The sequence below is a fragment of the Triturus cristatus genome, chromosome 4_1 (genome assembly GCF_964204655.1).
Source record: "Triturus cristatus chromosome 4_1, aTriCri1.1, whole genome shotgun sequence".
NCBI lineage: Eukaryota > Metazoa > Chordata > Amphibia > Caudata > Salamandridae > Triturus > Triturus cristatus.
This window is the reverse complement of record NC_140585.1, coordinates 598351279-598366971: the sequence shown is the minus strand read 5'-3', so window position 1 is coordinate 598366971 and position 15693 is coordinate 598351279. Positions and strand designations below refer to the sequence as shown.

Here is a 15693-nt window from a genome sequence, read left to right as displayed (position 1 = left end):
GGGTCGTACATACACGGTTGGGGTGGGGGTACGGGTCGTACATACACGGTTGGGGTGGGGGTACGCTCCATACATACGCGGGTGAGGGTACGGGTCGTACATACACGGTTGGGGTGGGGGTATGCTCCATACATACGCGGGTGAGGGTACGGGTCGTACATACACGGTTGGGGTGGGGGTACGGTCCATACATACACGGTTGGGGTGGGGGTACGCTCCATACATATGCGGGTGAGGGTACGGGTCGTACATACACGGTTGGGGTGGGGGTACGGGTCGTACATACACAGTTGTGGTGGGGGTACGCTCCATACATACGCGGGTGAGGGTACGGGTCATACATTCATGGTTGGGGTGGGGGTACGGTCCGTACATACACGGTTGGGGTGGGTGTATACTCCATACATACGCGGGTGGGGGTACGGGCCGTACGTACGAGGGTGTACATACACGGGTGGGGGTACGTCTCGTACATACACGGGTGTACATACACGGGTGTACATACACGGGTGTACATTCACGGGTGGGGGTGCGTCTCGTACATACACGGGTGTACATACACGGGTGGGGATTCGACTCGTACATAGGAGGGCTGGGGGGAGTGTTGGGCGCGTATGCGGGCACATGTCTCCATGGTTGCTATGGGAGTTCGGTGCGGACGGTGTTTTTTCCATCCGGTTGTAACATTGGACGCACGGGATGGATCGTACTAGCGCGGTCGGACTTCACTTTTCACATTTGTACGGTAAATCGTCAGAGGATGTGTCGGACACATTTTCCGACCCGAGGACGTGTGGGGAATAATTCCCAATGCGATTCGTATGGTCTTTTTCCCACGCGAATCGTAGTTGGCAGTTTGTACGGCACTTGTACGATTCGTACGGTAAAAAGACCGGATACGAGTCGTACGGGGATTTTTTTTACAGGATCGTAATCGGCACCTTGGTATGTATAATTTTGGCTCACCTACATTTCTCCAGGAGTTTTAGGCTTCCATTGATAATTCTTTACCTTTATAGCATCGTCTTGAAAGTAATCTATATGAGCATGATCTCAACTTTGTAATTTAGTTGTCCAATTCCTGGTCCTCATTGGATGACTGCTGAGACCCTTACATCCAACCTCTCTCTGCATCCAGCAAGGTCCATCGGATATCCAAGACAGTGGTTAATTCATGCTTGAAATTCCCATCCATTTTAGTATTGGGGCCCAGAAAATGCTACAGCACCCTTTATCAGTATGATTGACTGTCCAGGAGCTGTCATACAGGCAATCACCATTCAGCTTAAGATAGCAGTTATCCAAGTTCTCAGATTCTTTTTTTTTTTTTAATCAAGTAACAAATAGAACAATGGTAATACTAATTACATCGGTAGCTGAGACCAAGAGCCAAGATCTCACCTTTGATGCGTTTAGGGTTTTGATTACTCTTACATTTTCAATATTTTAGACCCAGTAGCTCATTTGATAAAATGGAAAGTTTAGCCTGTTGTCTTGAGACTCCTGTGGTTTGTGTGTTATCAGAATTGACAGGAAATCATAGCTGATGAACTCAAAGTAATTGCCTCAGGGGGTCAACATACATATTCAGAAGAGATACAATAAAATCTTGGTGAACCACTTATGAACCGCCAGGTCAACGCCATCGCTTCCACTAGCTGCAACTGCCTGCGCATCCTCCGCAAGACCTTCAAATGGATCCCCCGACTGCAGAAAGACCGTCACCCACGCGCTCATAACCAGCAGACTGGACTACAGCAACGCCCTATATGCCGGAATCAACAGATCTCTCCTACACAGACTCCATGACTAAACTTTCTTTTCCATTTGGCAATAAAACAGGATATCCAATGTTGCTAATATTGTTGCATGCTCCATTCAAGTTATCTTTATGTTATTACTGTGAGCTTTGAAGTAAGGGAGGCAGCAATATCAGGCTCATAAATTCAGCTTGTAAATTTACCAGCACTGATCAAGAACATGAGCGACTTTAAAGTCTCTACTTACCAGGATTAGTAAACATCTTACTTCTCTCAGTGACCCCAGAAAGCCCAAAAGAGAAATGATAGAAACAGCAGCTCCAACACCGAGCAGACCATAGGCGACACCAATGGTCAACGAGTCTTCTGCATCTATGGATACTGTAGCAAACAAACAATAATAGAGTAACTAGTTAATTCGTTAAATATGGATCTGATTGTTTTTGCATTAGCTCATATACTGGCACACGATTATTTTTAACATTCTCATCGGCTTTCCGTTTTCTGAGAAAAATATTTATTTTCCTGCCACAACACTGTTACACTGTTGTATCTATTACACCATTAGGTATCTAAGTTTTCAACGTTGTCTTTTTCACTATTACATTTTTCTTTATTAACGTCATTGTTATAGTTCTGCTTTTTTTATATAATGTAATATGCATAGTATTTATTTTGTCTATTCAAAATCGTTGTTCAAATATTTAGTTTTAAATGCATCTGTACAGTACATAGTTTAAGATAATTCCCCATAGTGAAAAACATGGTTGAGAGAAACTGAGTGCTATAAGTTAAGATGGCTGCTGTGTTCTTGGTAGGGTGGATGGCGCAGTGCGAGTAATGATCGCAGTTAGACTGGTTACCAGTCTGGTCTCCTTAAGCCAAGTGGCTGGCACGAGGGGCAGAGCCTTTTATTTAACCACAGGAAGAGATCATAACGAAAAACTACAAATGGGCCACTGTAAGAATGTCCCACCTTCCAATGTGTTGCACATACACAACACTACATCCCTTCTATTAGTAATTTGCAAGTGCGAGAGACACCTACCAACTTAATAAACACAATCTGGTAAAGTCATAATCTCTCCTCAACATCTTGCAGCTATGAGACAAGCAGAAGGTAATCCCTAGAGAAGTGGGTGTTAAAGTAAATAAAACAATACAATAAAATCCCCAAATCAACTTAGAAAGATGGAAAAATATTTAAAGAGCAAAAATACTATTAAAACAGGTTAAGCAGCATGATTTATAAAAATCATAGAGAATGACACATTCACAAATTAAGGAAATGAAAAGCTGAGGGTACAATTCGCACACGTTAGACACAGTGACACATGAAGAGGAGTCAAGTGTAGTAGAAGCACCATATAAGCATGCTTTAAAATGCGAAATGAAGAAAACTTGCAACTCAGGATGAGTCTCTCAGGTGCTGTGTTAAAATGGTTCACCCCACTCCTACAAAATAGATCAGAGAGTCCTAATGAACCACTCCCCATCTGACCAGATGCCAGTCACGACTGGCGTACCCCAAGGTTCATCGCTTTACCCCACCCTATTCAATCTGTATATGGAACCGCTGACTGAAATCGTCAATCTCTAGAACATCTCCTATAAAGTGTATGCTGATGATACGCAACTTTATATGAAAATTACCACTCCCAAAGACAGCAGCACCCTCAATAACACATTAATGAAAGCACATCAATGGCTGACTCATAACCACTTTACACTCAACGCACTCAAAACCGAATTTCTCTTAATTTCTTCACCCAATCCCACCTCAATCATCAAAGACGGGCTCCCACAGCTTACAGCCTTGAACCATACCCCACGTGTCATCGATTCATTAAAAACTCTCAGAATTATATTTGACAACAAACGTTCCATGCAGAACCATATCAGCTCTGCCACCATCTCCAAGTATTAAAGAAACTTAAAACCTTTCTTCCCATTGCAGATCTCAAAACAACGGTTCACGCACTTGTAATATCCAGACTTGACTATGGGAATGCTACGCTGGTGGGCCTACCAAAAACAAAACTAGCACCACTTAGGGCCACCCTGCATGCTGCTGCCCGGCTCATCACTGGCACGAAAAAACAAGCGATCACATCACCCCCGTCCTACACTCTATAAAATGGCATCCTTATGAAGCAACAATTCCTATGAAATTCGCTTGCATGACACATAAAGCCATCCAGCACAACACTCCTTGCTACCTGGCCCAGAAACTGATTCTATCTGGTGGGAATAGATCTCAAAGCACAATCCCTCTGCTGTTAAAACCACAAAAATTCTATAAAAAAAAAACACACACAAGAGAGCCTTCTCTGGAATAACCCCAAAAATGTGGAACTCTCTTACTCTGGAGACATGGACCAGCCCTTCCATACCCACCTTCAAATAAGAAGTAAAAAAGGCTTCCACTGAACAGCTTTCTGCCCCACTGATGCCATACCTCTTACCTTTACCACTGTGAATCTAAGCATTCCTGATTTTATCCCTTTACTCCCCATGTGTCACCCTACCTTTTTACTGTTGTATCACGTATATTTATTACAGTGTGTATATCCTCTGCTATTTTCCCATTGTACAGTGTTCTGATACCAGTGATGGTCATGTTTGTGCTTTATAAAACTATATAAATAAAATATTATAAAGAAATAAGACAATGCTAATACATATAAACAAGTTATACTAATGGATTTCTAATGCACATGTTGCTTATTAACGTGTATTGATGGAATTTTTATATTAACTGAAGAGGCCTAGGGTTTTGATGGTATCTGTCAGAATGCACCAGTTAGAAAAGTTGGTGTAAAATCGTGTAGAAAATAGATAATTGCTTGAAACTTTACATAATAATAGTAGAGCTTCTAAAGTGTATAAAAATATAAAAACGATTTTTGCAATATGAGTTTAGAAAAATATGCACTTCTATGAATATTGTGAAAATTTGTGGTAGTAGGGGATTTCTAACTTTAGCTATTTTTACGTATTAATGACTGATCTAATTTCACTATATGTGACATTGGTTTAGAATTTATATTCATTAAAACGTGTGTTGCTAAGTTAAAGGCCTTTAGGAAATGTTTTTTTAATGCTGCCCTTTCCCCTGACTTAATACAATGGTTATTTTTTTTACTAGTGAAATGTTGCTACATTTGTCCTGTACATGTGTACACCCTGACATTTCTGAATGTTTCTTCAACTTTCACCGTGAAATATTCCTGTGGGAACAAGATTTCAGCTGTCGCTATTAAAAGCAGCTTTGTATCTCTTTTCGACCAATGTTAAGCCTATGTAAACTTCTGAATCTCTCATGAATACCATGGGAAAGCATCTCAATGTTCAAGTTTTTCATGTGACAGTATGTGATTCCGACCATACAATGGTCTTTCGATGATGGTGTGATGCCACATCACTGGAAATCGTTAGAGACTTTATAAAAGAAGAAACCCCAAAGGAGGGGCGACACCATTCTGATTTTTCTACTTGAAACCTGAATGCTATGCTGATCGATATTTGAACTATCGTTTGCCTTTGGACTGCCTGGTTGAGGAACCTTATTCGCTGAACCATTTCTATTTTTCATTCTTTTATTTATTTGTTTATGCTAATGGACTCACCCTTAATGGATTTTAAGTTTGAACACTTTTTCCATCTACCATTGGACTTGCGCTGTTAGACAGCGAACTATCCTTCTGCCTTAATGGTGGTATGACTCTGTAACTCTGTAGTTGATTCTGATTAGAACCATCTGAGAAAGCCTGCTTAAATATTTGGCATTGTTAGACAAGCTGTGCTATTCTTAACAGAACTTCTCAAGAATTTACTAGTGACAATGAACTTTGAATCTTTAATACAATAAGCAAATAAATCAAATATTTGTCTGAGTCTGTTATTGAGTCCTATGGGTTCTTCCATTCAAACAGTGTTGTTTCATTATGACTTATTTTGTTGTAGGGTGAATCATCCAGCTCAGACAGATCATGTGTTATTTTTTTTGCTTTGTGTTGCTGTTGAAAAGCATTTGTTTATCATAATCCAACCTTGACTTAACTTCTTTAGGAGGTTGGGTTTTTCTGTTGCTATCCTTTATTTCTACAGCATGGTTTTAAGAGTCGTGTAACTAAATTTGATCTCTAATTCGTGAGTTGGCAGTCAATTAATGGTCCTCATTTAACAGCTAACGTGGTGTTTGATTACCCTAATTTCCACCCCTCCTATCAGCGGATAGCGATTCGTCAGAGGATCATTGGGCCCGATTCACAGAACTAACTTAAGACAAAATCCTAAACTTACTACCATTTTGGTATTCACAGAAGGCACTTACTCATTTTGGTATTCACAGAAGGCACTTACTCATTTTGGTATTCACAGAAGTTAGGAGTCCTAACTTTAGGACTCCTAAATACCTTCTGTGAATACCGAAAGCCTTAAAGTCAGGATTTTTCTCAGTTTAGGAGTCCTAAAGTTAGGAGTCCTAACTTTACTACTCCTAAACTGAGAAAAATCCTAATTGTAAGGCTTTCGGTATTCACAGAAGGCATTTAGGAGTCCTAAAGTTAGGAGTCCTAACTTTACTACTACTAAATTGAAAAAAATCCTAATTTTAAGACTTTCGGTATTCACAGAAGGCATTTAAGAGTCCTAAAGTTAGGAGTCCTAACTATACTACTACTAAACTGAAAAAAATCCTAATTTTAAGGCTTTCGGTATTCACAGAAGGCATTTAGGAGTCCTAAAGTTAGGACTCCTAACTTCTGTGAATACCGAAATGAGTAAGTGCCTTCTGTGAATACCAAAATGAGTAAGTGCCTTCTGTGAATTCCAAAATGGTAGTAAGTTTAGGATTTTGTCTTAAGTTAGTTTTGTGAATCGGGCCCTGCGCCTCTTTGGTAAATGGGAGTGCTGTAAACTGTCTAATCGTAAAAGGTCCAGTACGGTTAGAGTAGTAAATGTCTCTCTCCATCCAGAGAGTCCTACAGGGTCAAATCTTCTGTTGTAGGCTAGGTGCTGTTAGAGTTAGGAATCATTCTACTTTTTGTTTTTCTCAAGCGAGCAAACAGGAAGCCAACTACCTTGCCCTTAGTGAGCAGTTCCAGTCCTTGGGTGCAAGCAGAAGTCAAGATTCCTGGAGACCTGAGTGAGTTATTTTCTTCCAGTAGGAGTTAGGATTCTTCTTTCTTACAGCAGGACTGTGTTCTTCAGGTGAAGTCTGCCCAGGTGCATGAATATTGTGAAGAGGGGATGGGTAAAGGGCAAGATTTATCCTGGGCAATCAACAGTGATTGATTTAATTCTGCCACCCAATTCTATCTATTTTCTCACAGCTCCCACCTCCTTTTGCAAAACTAGCTCTTTGTCTTTTTGTAAAATTATGCAGGATTTCCAGTTTCAAAAGGCAGAACTATTCTTCAACCAAACAGCAGGCCTGTCCTCAACTTCTTGAACACTCCTGTATTTAGATGAGATTTCCTCCCACCTGAGAGGGTCCAAACTGATTCTCCCTCCACCTATGATTGGAGTCAGACTGTCTAGGTGGGTCATACAGTGTGGGTGACTTTCGAATATATAAAAAGAGGCTGTTCCTACATGTCATACGTACTTTTCGTTGCCGTGCGTTACTGCAGTGCACTTACACACATCCCATCCAGAGCATATTGGTGTCCTGGCAGACATATACTTTGGTCATATAGTAGGTAGTGTAGATAATACATATGACATGTAACCTTCCATGTCAAAGCTGTCTTTTAGGCACCATTCACAAGGAACTTATATGGATGGGAATTTAGGTCAAATAGGAAGTTCGGCACACCAAAGTCACAGAAAACTCCATTACTTCTGCACAAATTTTCATTGTCCTTTTATCAATTTTTTTGTGAAGTTGTTGCAAGAAGTGGTGGTGCATCTAGATCATGTTGTAGCAAGTTCAGACAAACAGGCCAATACAATCTGGGCTTGCCACAATGCTTGAACAGAAACATAAGTCGATGCTGGACAAAAATGATGATGAAAAACGGTGCGGCTGCTACAATGTTTGCATTCAAAGGAGCCACAAATACTGAACTCAAGAACCATTTCCAAAACCTGTTCTGCCATATTCCTCAAGCTTCAGTAAAGTGTGGCATAATTCTGGACCGTACTCACTTAGGGCCCACTTACAAGTCTGGCGGTCTGAGAATCGCCAGACTCGTGGTGGCACAGTGGTGACGGACCAGCCACTGCCACACTGGCGGTCCGATCACCCCATTATGATTTGAGTGGTTGGCCCGCCTTGATACAGCAAACGCAGCCATAGAACCGCTGTTCCCTAGAGGTGGCAAAGCGGTCCTGAGGTCGTAATATGGTTGGTGGGACCACAGTGGCCCTGCCAAGCATATTACGGTTCCACAGCCACAAAAACCATAGGTGGAGAGAAAACAAAGCAGGCCCTCATGCCATGTGGATGCACACTGGACGAACACCAGTTCCTGCACAGCATGGACTTAATCATGCCATGCAGGAACCTTGTGTGACGTTCCCATTGCGGTGCCTTTTTCAAAGACACCATCACCAGTATAAGGTCTAGCAAAGGTCCAGTAACGGTCTTAGTAAATTAGTCCCTTTCCAACCCTTGGTAGCTGACAACAAAGAATCAGGCCTAACTTAGGAGATGGGTATGTAAAGAATGTAAAAACACTAATAAATCAAATAAGTGAGACATAACACACAACAAATCCCAAACCAATTTATAAAAATACGAAATATTTGTATCTTTAGAAATCCAATGTATGGAACCGGAGATCTGAATTTTTAAAGATTAACCACGCTATAGTGCTTAAAGACATAAAGCACCAGTCTGGGACATCTGGTTGCGCTTGACCAGTTCAACATGAAAGTCAACGTGAAAGTTTGAGGCCAACCACAATGGTGCCCTGGTTGGATACACTAAGCGGGAGGCCCGGCAAAAATGTTACCTTCACACTTAGAAACTTTGCTGGAGCTTTTTCTTCTGACGTCGATCGACCCTCCACAGCAGGCCGGATTCAGTGAGGGTTCACCGGTTTGACTTTCTGCGAGGTCCCGATGAAATCCTGGAAGTCTGGATCACCAGAACTTTCAGTGGGATGAACCTGAAATCCTGGCTGGGTCATGATTGAAGGAAGGCGCCTTGACTCGCAACATCAGGTTGGTCACCTCCTGGAGCTTTTTCTCAAAAGTTCTCCAAAGGCCTCAAAACTTCAGGAGGTGCTTCCTGAAGGTATCCTTTTAGTCCCAAGTGTCCAAAACACCAATCCAACTTTCTGAAATATCCTAGATGGTCACTGGGATGTCTGGTCTATAATTCCCACGATGCACCTAGAAAGTCCACTTGATGCACTCTAGAATGGGGACTCTTAGTGGAGATGATGCAGGTGGCTCTGTTAACCTGTAGCTTGCAGGGAGTCCCCCCCTTAATGCTTCTTGAAGCAAGGTACAGTCCCCAAAGCTGTAGCACCAGATTGTACATCGGGCAGTCAGTCAGAGTGCAGGCCTTAGGTGCAAATTCAGCTGGGCAGTCCTTCTTCTTGTAGTTTCAGGCAGCAGATCTGAGAGACTATGAAGCTCCCACATATTTATTCAGTGTTATGAGGCGACAAGGATGGGGGCACCTCTGTCCAATGAGATGCTGAGTGCCACCCAAAAGCATGACAACCACCTCCAGAGTATGGCATCTTCTTATCCCACAAAGCACTGCACTTCCAAAATCCAACATGGCTGATTTCTCTCCAGATGAGTAAGAGCTGTCTAAACCAACCCAGAGTGTGGCTCATTTCCATTAGCTCTCCTCCCCCTGACCTCTGCAAATTCCTGCCCTAAGCCTGCATCTGACTGGGGACAAAGGATGTGGGGGTAGGTACTCCTAGCATTCCTTACAGGTATGCTCTCTCTTTGAGCTTAGTTTGATTTACCCAGCCCCCTCTTTATGACTAAGGCTCCCTGTTTTCCGTTTTTACGGATTTTTACAGATAGATACAGTAAAAAAACAATGTGTTTTCTGACTGCATTTATCTTTAAATGTGGATAAATACAGAAAAGAGTGCTTCTTTTAAATTACTCCCCATTCTGTCTTTCTAACACATCCACCGCTCCCAATATCAATTTATATTTCCCTCTACTAAACTCCCACTAATCCACCTTTGGGTTCCAGAGTAGAGTGCCTCCCACCGAAAAGTGTTTCAATGCCTCCTCAGGGGTAATAAGCGCTATATAAATACAATTACAATTTCAGGAGATTATTTGGGTTCCTTGAACTCAGGATTTAAAGGCACATCTTTCTGTAAAGGTGGTTTGAAAATGACACTTTTAGAACGTGGACATTTTCTTGCTTTACCACCCTGTGCCTCTGCCTGCCTATGGAATCCACGTCTGGTTTAGACAGATAATTGGGCTGTTCGTGCATTTACTCTAGACAGTAACACAAAGGGAGCTGAGGTGTGCCCTGCATGTCCTGACTGCCCATCACCAGGCGGATGGGCCTTCCTCAGCTAGAGTGGTAGGAGGAGTTGTCACTGACACCTGAATAGGGCTGTGCCTGTCCTCTCAAAATGCTGTCTCAACCCCCACCCTCCCCTTGTTGTGTCTGGAGCCAGTTCAGGGCATGGCAGGATCTGTGGACTACAAAGACTATCAGTTGAAGTATGCTTACTTCAAAGGGGGGAAGGGGTTTAAGTATTGGACCTGTAACACCACTATTTTTAGAGCACTTCTGGATCAAGAGGATATTCTGCCAAGAAGAAGAGCTGGAAAAGCTACTGGAGGAGAACTGCCACTGTGCATGTTGATGTGTTGTGCTGACCAGCTGCTTGCTGCTTCTGTCTTGGGCAAATGAAGGACTGGATTGTACTTTCTTATCCTGTTTATCAAGGTTCTCCAAGGGCTTGTGTGTACTTGCTTCCTGTTGGAAGTCTCAGGGCCATCAACGACTTCATCTGCAGCTCCCCTGAATTCCTCTGCTGGGATTTCTTACCTGCTAAGTGGTGACAATTCCAGTTCTGGGCCCTTGGAGGTGGTTTTGCTGCTTCACGTACTGAAATTCCAAGCATCGCAGTTCAGCACCTGTTTTTTCCACTGCAAACTTCCTGTGTGGTTGAAAAACCAATGCATCATTGCCACCGATGAATCGATGCAGCGCCCATTGCGCAGCTCCAAGATCGCCTCAGCCCAAATCCCAAAGCATTGTGTCTCTGAGACCCCCACTCTGACTTCAAGATAGGCCGTGCTGTGCAGCTGAATTAATCAGTGCATCACCTTGTGGAAATTTAGCTTGTAACTGAACATTATCTGCGCCATCTTGCCTCTCCCCAGCGCCACGCACAGCGAACGCACGGCCGCCATTTTTAGGCACCCCACTCTCTCCCCTGCTCATTGTCGATCGCCAGCGCGTTCCCCTGGCGCTGCAAGCATCCCCCGCGCGCCGGCCACCCCCGCTCTCTCATACACGGGCCATAAACCCTCTCCTTCTGCGCGACCCTGCCATGGAACCACATCCCACGCCTGACCGACATCCCATACATGGTCATGCATCTCTTTTGATAACCCCCTTCCTCTGCGCCCCATTGTCCGAATCGATCCCAGGCCATCACCTAGCCCTGCGGATGCAGTTTATTGCCCCTACTGTAAGGGAAACACCCCACATCAAAGGGATTACAGTAGATCAAAGCCCCTACCCCCTAAGACCCGGCCGGTCGCACACACCCCGGGAATTGGCGGAATGTCCAGCTGTGTGATAGTCATCTCCTATTGTGGATGGGGTGGGAACTTCCACTGTAGATATGTGTGGGAACGAGCTCGAAGTGGGGATTCCGAGGATGTTCTTTCATGTTCCAAGACAATCTCAAGAATGTGCCATGTATGATAAACCTGCAATAAAGTCATAAACCTGTGTATAAGAGGCCAGGCCTCAGAGATACAGTTAGAGCATCTCGTGACGATACCTTGCTGTCTGATCTGATGTGTTCTGCTCCGACGGAATAAAAACTTTGTTTCCTGCCTTCCAGTCTCCGGCGCCTGCCTCTTTCATTGGTAAATTATCGAATGGTATGAGAGGCGATTACCGCCGGGCAATACTTGAAGGGTTATCGACTGAAATTGCCGCTACCATTTAACAATTGGCGTCCCAAGCGTGGGGCCCATCAGCGACACGTGGATCCAGTGGGAGAGGTCCTGACGACAGAGTGAACGACTGCAACGATCGGGAGAGCTCCTGCCCGATAGACCCTCGTCTGGCAGCCGATCATCCGAACTTCACTGGTTCCGAGCAGACCTCTCTCGAGTGATCTACGGTCCTGACTGGGAACCATCAGGAGTGCCGCGGCAAATACGGAGAGTAGAGGACGATCGGGCGCTGGAGGCGGAAGACGAGAAACTGTCCACGCGGTCCGGGTAAGGTCGTGAAGCACGACAAATTGCGAAATAATTGATTGATTGTTTGAAATACTAGTATTGCTCATTGATTGTTCTCTTTGAGATATTCGCTGTCTACAAACGGGGAGGAGTAGAAATACTCTCTCTCTCTCCCTTTGCAGATAGTGAAGGGTAGGTAACGCAGACTTTTGTCCCCGTTGTAACCCGCCGTGCCTATCTTTATCTCCCCACTGATTGATTGTCCGAACATTGATTGTTTTGAAGAATAGTGCTCTTTGAGATATTCTTTGTTTGCAAATAACGTAGAATAGAAATATTCTGTCTAGTCTTTGCAAATAGTGAAGGGTAGGTAACGCAGACTTTTGTCCCAGTTGTAACCCGTCGTGCCTATCTTTATCTCCCCATTGATTGATTGATTGATTGTCCGAACACTAGTTGTTCGATATTGGTTCTTTGGAGGTATTCTCTGCTTACAAATAACGAGGAATAGAGATATTCTGTCTAGTCTTTGCAAGCAGTGAAAAGATAGGTAGTGCTGACTTTTGTCACAGTTGAAACCCGTCATGCCTATCTTCTCCCCACTGATTGGTAGTTGGTTCTGCCCGGACCGCTTATTAGAGGTGAACCATCCGGCTCCTCTGGAAGGCACCCCTAATAAGGACATGTTCACTAAATATGGACTAGTCGCCGTAGCTTATAGCAAGCTATGGCATAAATATACAAGGAAGGACCCCGAGAGTCAGTGGCCACTGATGGGATCCTTCGACGACCATAAGATAGAAGTGCTAGAAATAGCTCTGCGTAGCAATAAGACGACGCCTACTATGCTTGACAGTATCGGCATGTGGCGCAAAGAAGCAACACAACGGAAAAAGAGGGAAGAAGTAAAAGCAGAAAAGGAATTACGAAAGGCAGCTCACCTTGCCGCTAGAAAGTTAGAAGAAGACATAAAGGAGAGAAGGGAAACTAAACTAAGACAGGAGCCCGAAACATCAGGCCAGTACGCTGTTAGGACCCCCTCTATGCTCTACCCTGAGTTGTCCTCTAAGCAACGAACGAATGACGAATTACTATTAGGTCCCCCGATCATTTACATGCCCCCTCCATATGCACCCTCCCAATCGGTAGTGCAACACCCACAACCCCCAAACACGAGCGAAAGCAGTACAGGGGCCTCGGTCCTCACGGCCTCCGCGCCGGCCGAGCCTCTTGTACTGAACACAACGTCGGCAATAACGTTGGATGACCCTGAGATGAGAAAGAAAGATTCCACCAGAATGAATCGACTAACAAAGGATGAACGAGCAGGAATCGACAAGATAGTAGGGACACTGGTGGAGCGAAAGGAAAGTGAGGAGTATATAACAGACGTGTATAACTCGTATGCCGACAGCCGCAGACGACACTTTGTCGTACGACTTTGTTATCACACTCTGAATACATATGAGGATAGGTACCACGATAAAGGTCCCGAAGGCTTAGCGGCCCTATATAGGAAGGTAGACATTGGGGAAGAAGGAGAGGGCGATGTAACGAACCTCTTCACTCGTACACTCGAGGTCTATCGACACCTTAGAGAACACAGGCAGACCACCAAAGCAGAAACCCCCATAGCGACTAAGCCCCAGGAAGGAAGGACTGATACCATGATGCCCATCAAAGAGGCCGCCCCCTACTGGGTCCCCCCACGAGGTCAGGGAACACATGACGACATCAACCACCAAGATGCGAAGGGAAGGGTTGTATATAATTGGGTCTACCAGCCATGGGACCGACAAGATATTTTGACCTTTAGAAAAACTCTACCCGACTTAAGAAAGAACCCGACTGCCTTCTACACCGAACTGGGTACAGCCTTAGGTTCAACAATAATGACTTTAGCAGATATCGACTTGTTCTTCGGGCTATGTCTGCCGGCTGATGTGTGGAAACAAATCCGGAAAGTTGACCATGCTGAGCCGTTTGGATATACCTGGGTACAACTCGATACCATAGATAAACAGCGAGAACCGGGACAGAAACCCCCGAAAGCCATATTGGAGCTCCCAGACAAGATTGTACAGAAGTTGAAGACTCTAATCCCAGAAAGAAAGGTAGACTGGTCGATAGTGACGGCTTGTCGCCAGAAACCCCAGGAGGATGTGTCTGAATACTTCTCCCGATTCGAGACTGTGTTTTCCGATTATAGTGGCCAGGACATGACTACTGCAACCGGACATCACCTCTTTGTCCAGAATTACGTGAAGGGTCTGTCACAAGAAGTCTCCCAGAAGCTACAGACCAGCGAGAGTAGTTGGGCAGCCTCCAAACCCGCAGCTATCCTCCAGATGGCCCAATACTACGAAAACCAAAAGAATGAGAACGATAGGGCGTCAGAGAGGAAGAAAAAGGAACTGAAGGAGAGGGTAATGATAGCACAGTTGCAAGGGGTGACTATAGGAAGGGAACCACCGAAAGGGAATTACCAACCAACCGCCCCTAGAAAGCTACCCCCTAGGCACCCTACAACGGACGGAGAGACTTAGATGGGAACCAATGTGCGTTCTGTAGAGGGTTCGGGCACTGGAAATCCCAGTGCCCGGTCCTTCTGGAATTGAACAAAAATAGGGACCCCAAAGACACAGCATATGACCCCAGAAATAGAGGACAGGGACGAGGGTACACGAACGACGCCATCAACGACAGGCCAGGCAGACCAAACACCTTTGATCGCCCCCGGCAAAACCAGTGTCAGCAGTCCGACTACGAAAGCACCCATGACTTCGCATAGGACCGCCAGGGGCAAGGGAGGGATCCAGTCGAACTCCGTGTTGACCAGCAAGGTCCTTACGTCACCGCTAAGGTCTTGGGCACAAAATCTCCATTCCTGGTAGATACTGGGGCGACACGTAGTGCGTTATCTAAACGACTGATTCCTAGGGCACCCTTGTCTGGCTCACACGTAACCTCAATAGGCTTCGATGGAACGCCCTCCACTAACCCCTTATCAGCACCAATCTCCTTTGACGTAGAAGATAACGCCACTGACACGACCTTTCTGCTCTCCTCCAACACCCCCGATGCTATTATGGGACTTGATTTGCTAAAACATTTTCGAGCTACCATCAGATGCTCCCCAGACGGAGTTCGAGTCATCCTGCACGATAACCCAGATCTGTTCAGACCCTGTCACACACGGCGTATGCTCTCTATAACCGATGCTGACCTATCCCTACTCGACACATTACCTTCACATCTATGGGCTAAAACCGACTCAGATGTAGGGCGCATGGTGATCGACCCAGTACACATAACCGTCCGACCGGACGCAGTGCTCCCAAAGCTTCCACAGTATCGGATATCGCCCGAAGGCGAGAAGGCATTGGTGGAAATCATCGAGTCCCTAGTCGATGCAGGAGTGGTAGAAGAAGTAATCAGTAATGTTTGCAACAGCCCTATCCTACCCATTGTAAAGAAGCAAGGCGAGGGAGATGAGAAAGCATACCGCTTTATTGTTGACTTACGAGAAGTTAACAAAGTAGTCATACCTCAGTACCCCGTG

General features: G+C 44.8%; 1 protein-coding gene across 1 annotated transcript in view; it reads right to left on the bottom strand.

The window, feature by feature from the left end:
- The window catches only part of TSPAN19 (tetraspanin 19), a 232643-nt gene that overhangs the window by 184227 nt on the left and 32723 nt on the right, over positions 1–15693 (bottom strand). The window contains exon 4 of the mRNA XM_085652962.1: positions 2008–2141. Coding sequence (XP_085509088.1) covers positions 2008–2141 — 134 coding nt within the window. The remainder of the gene's footprint in view (positions 1–2007; positions 2142–15693) is intronic.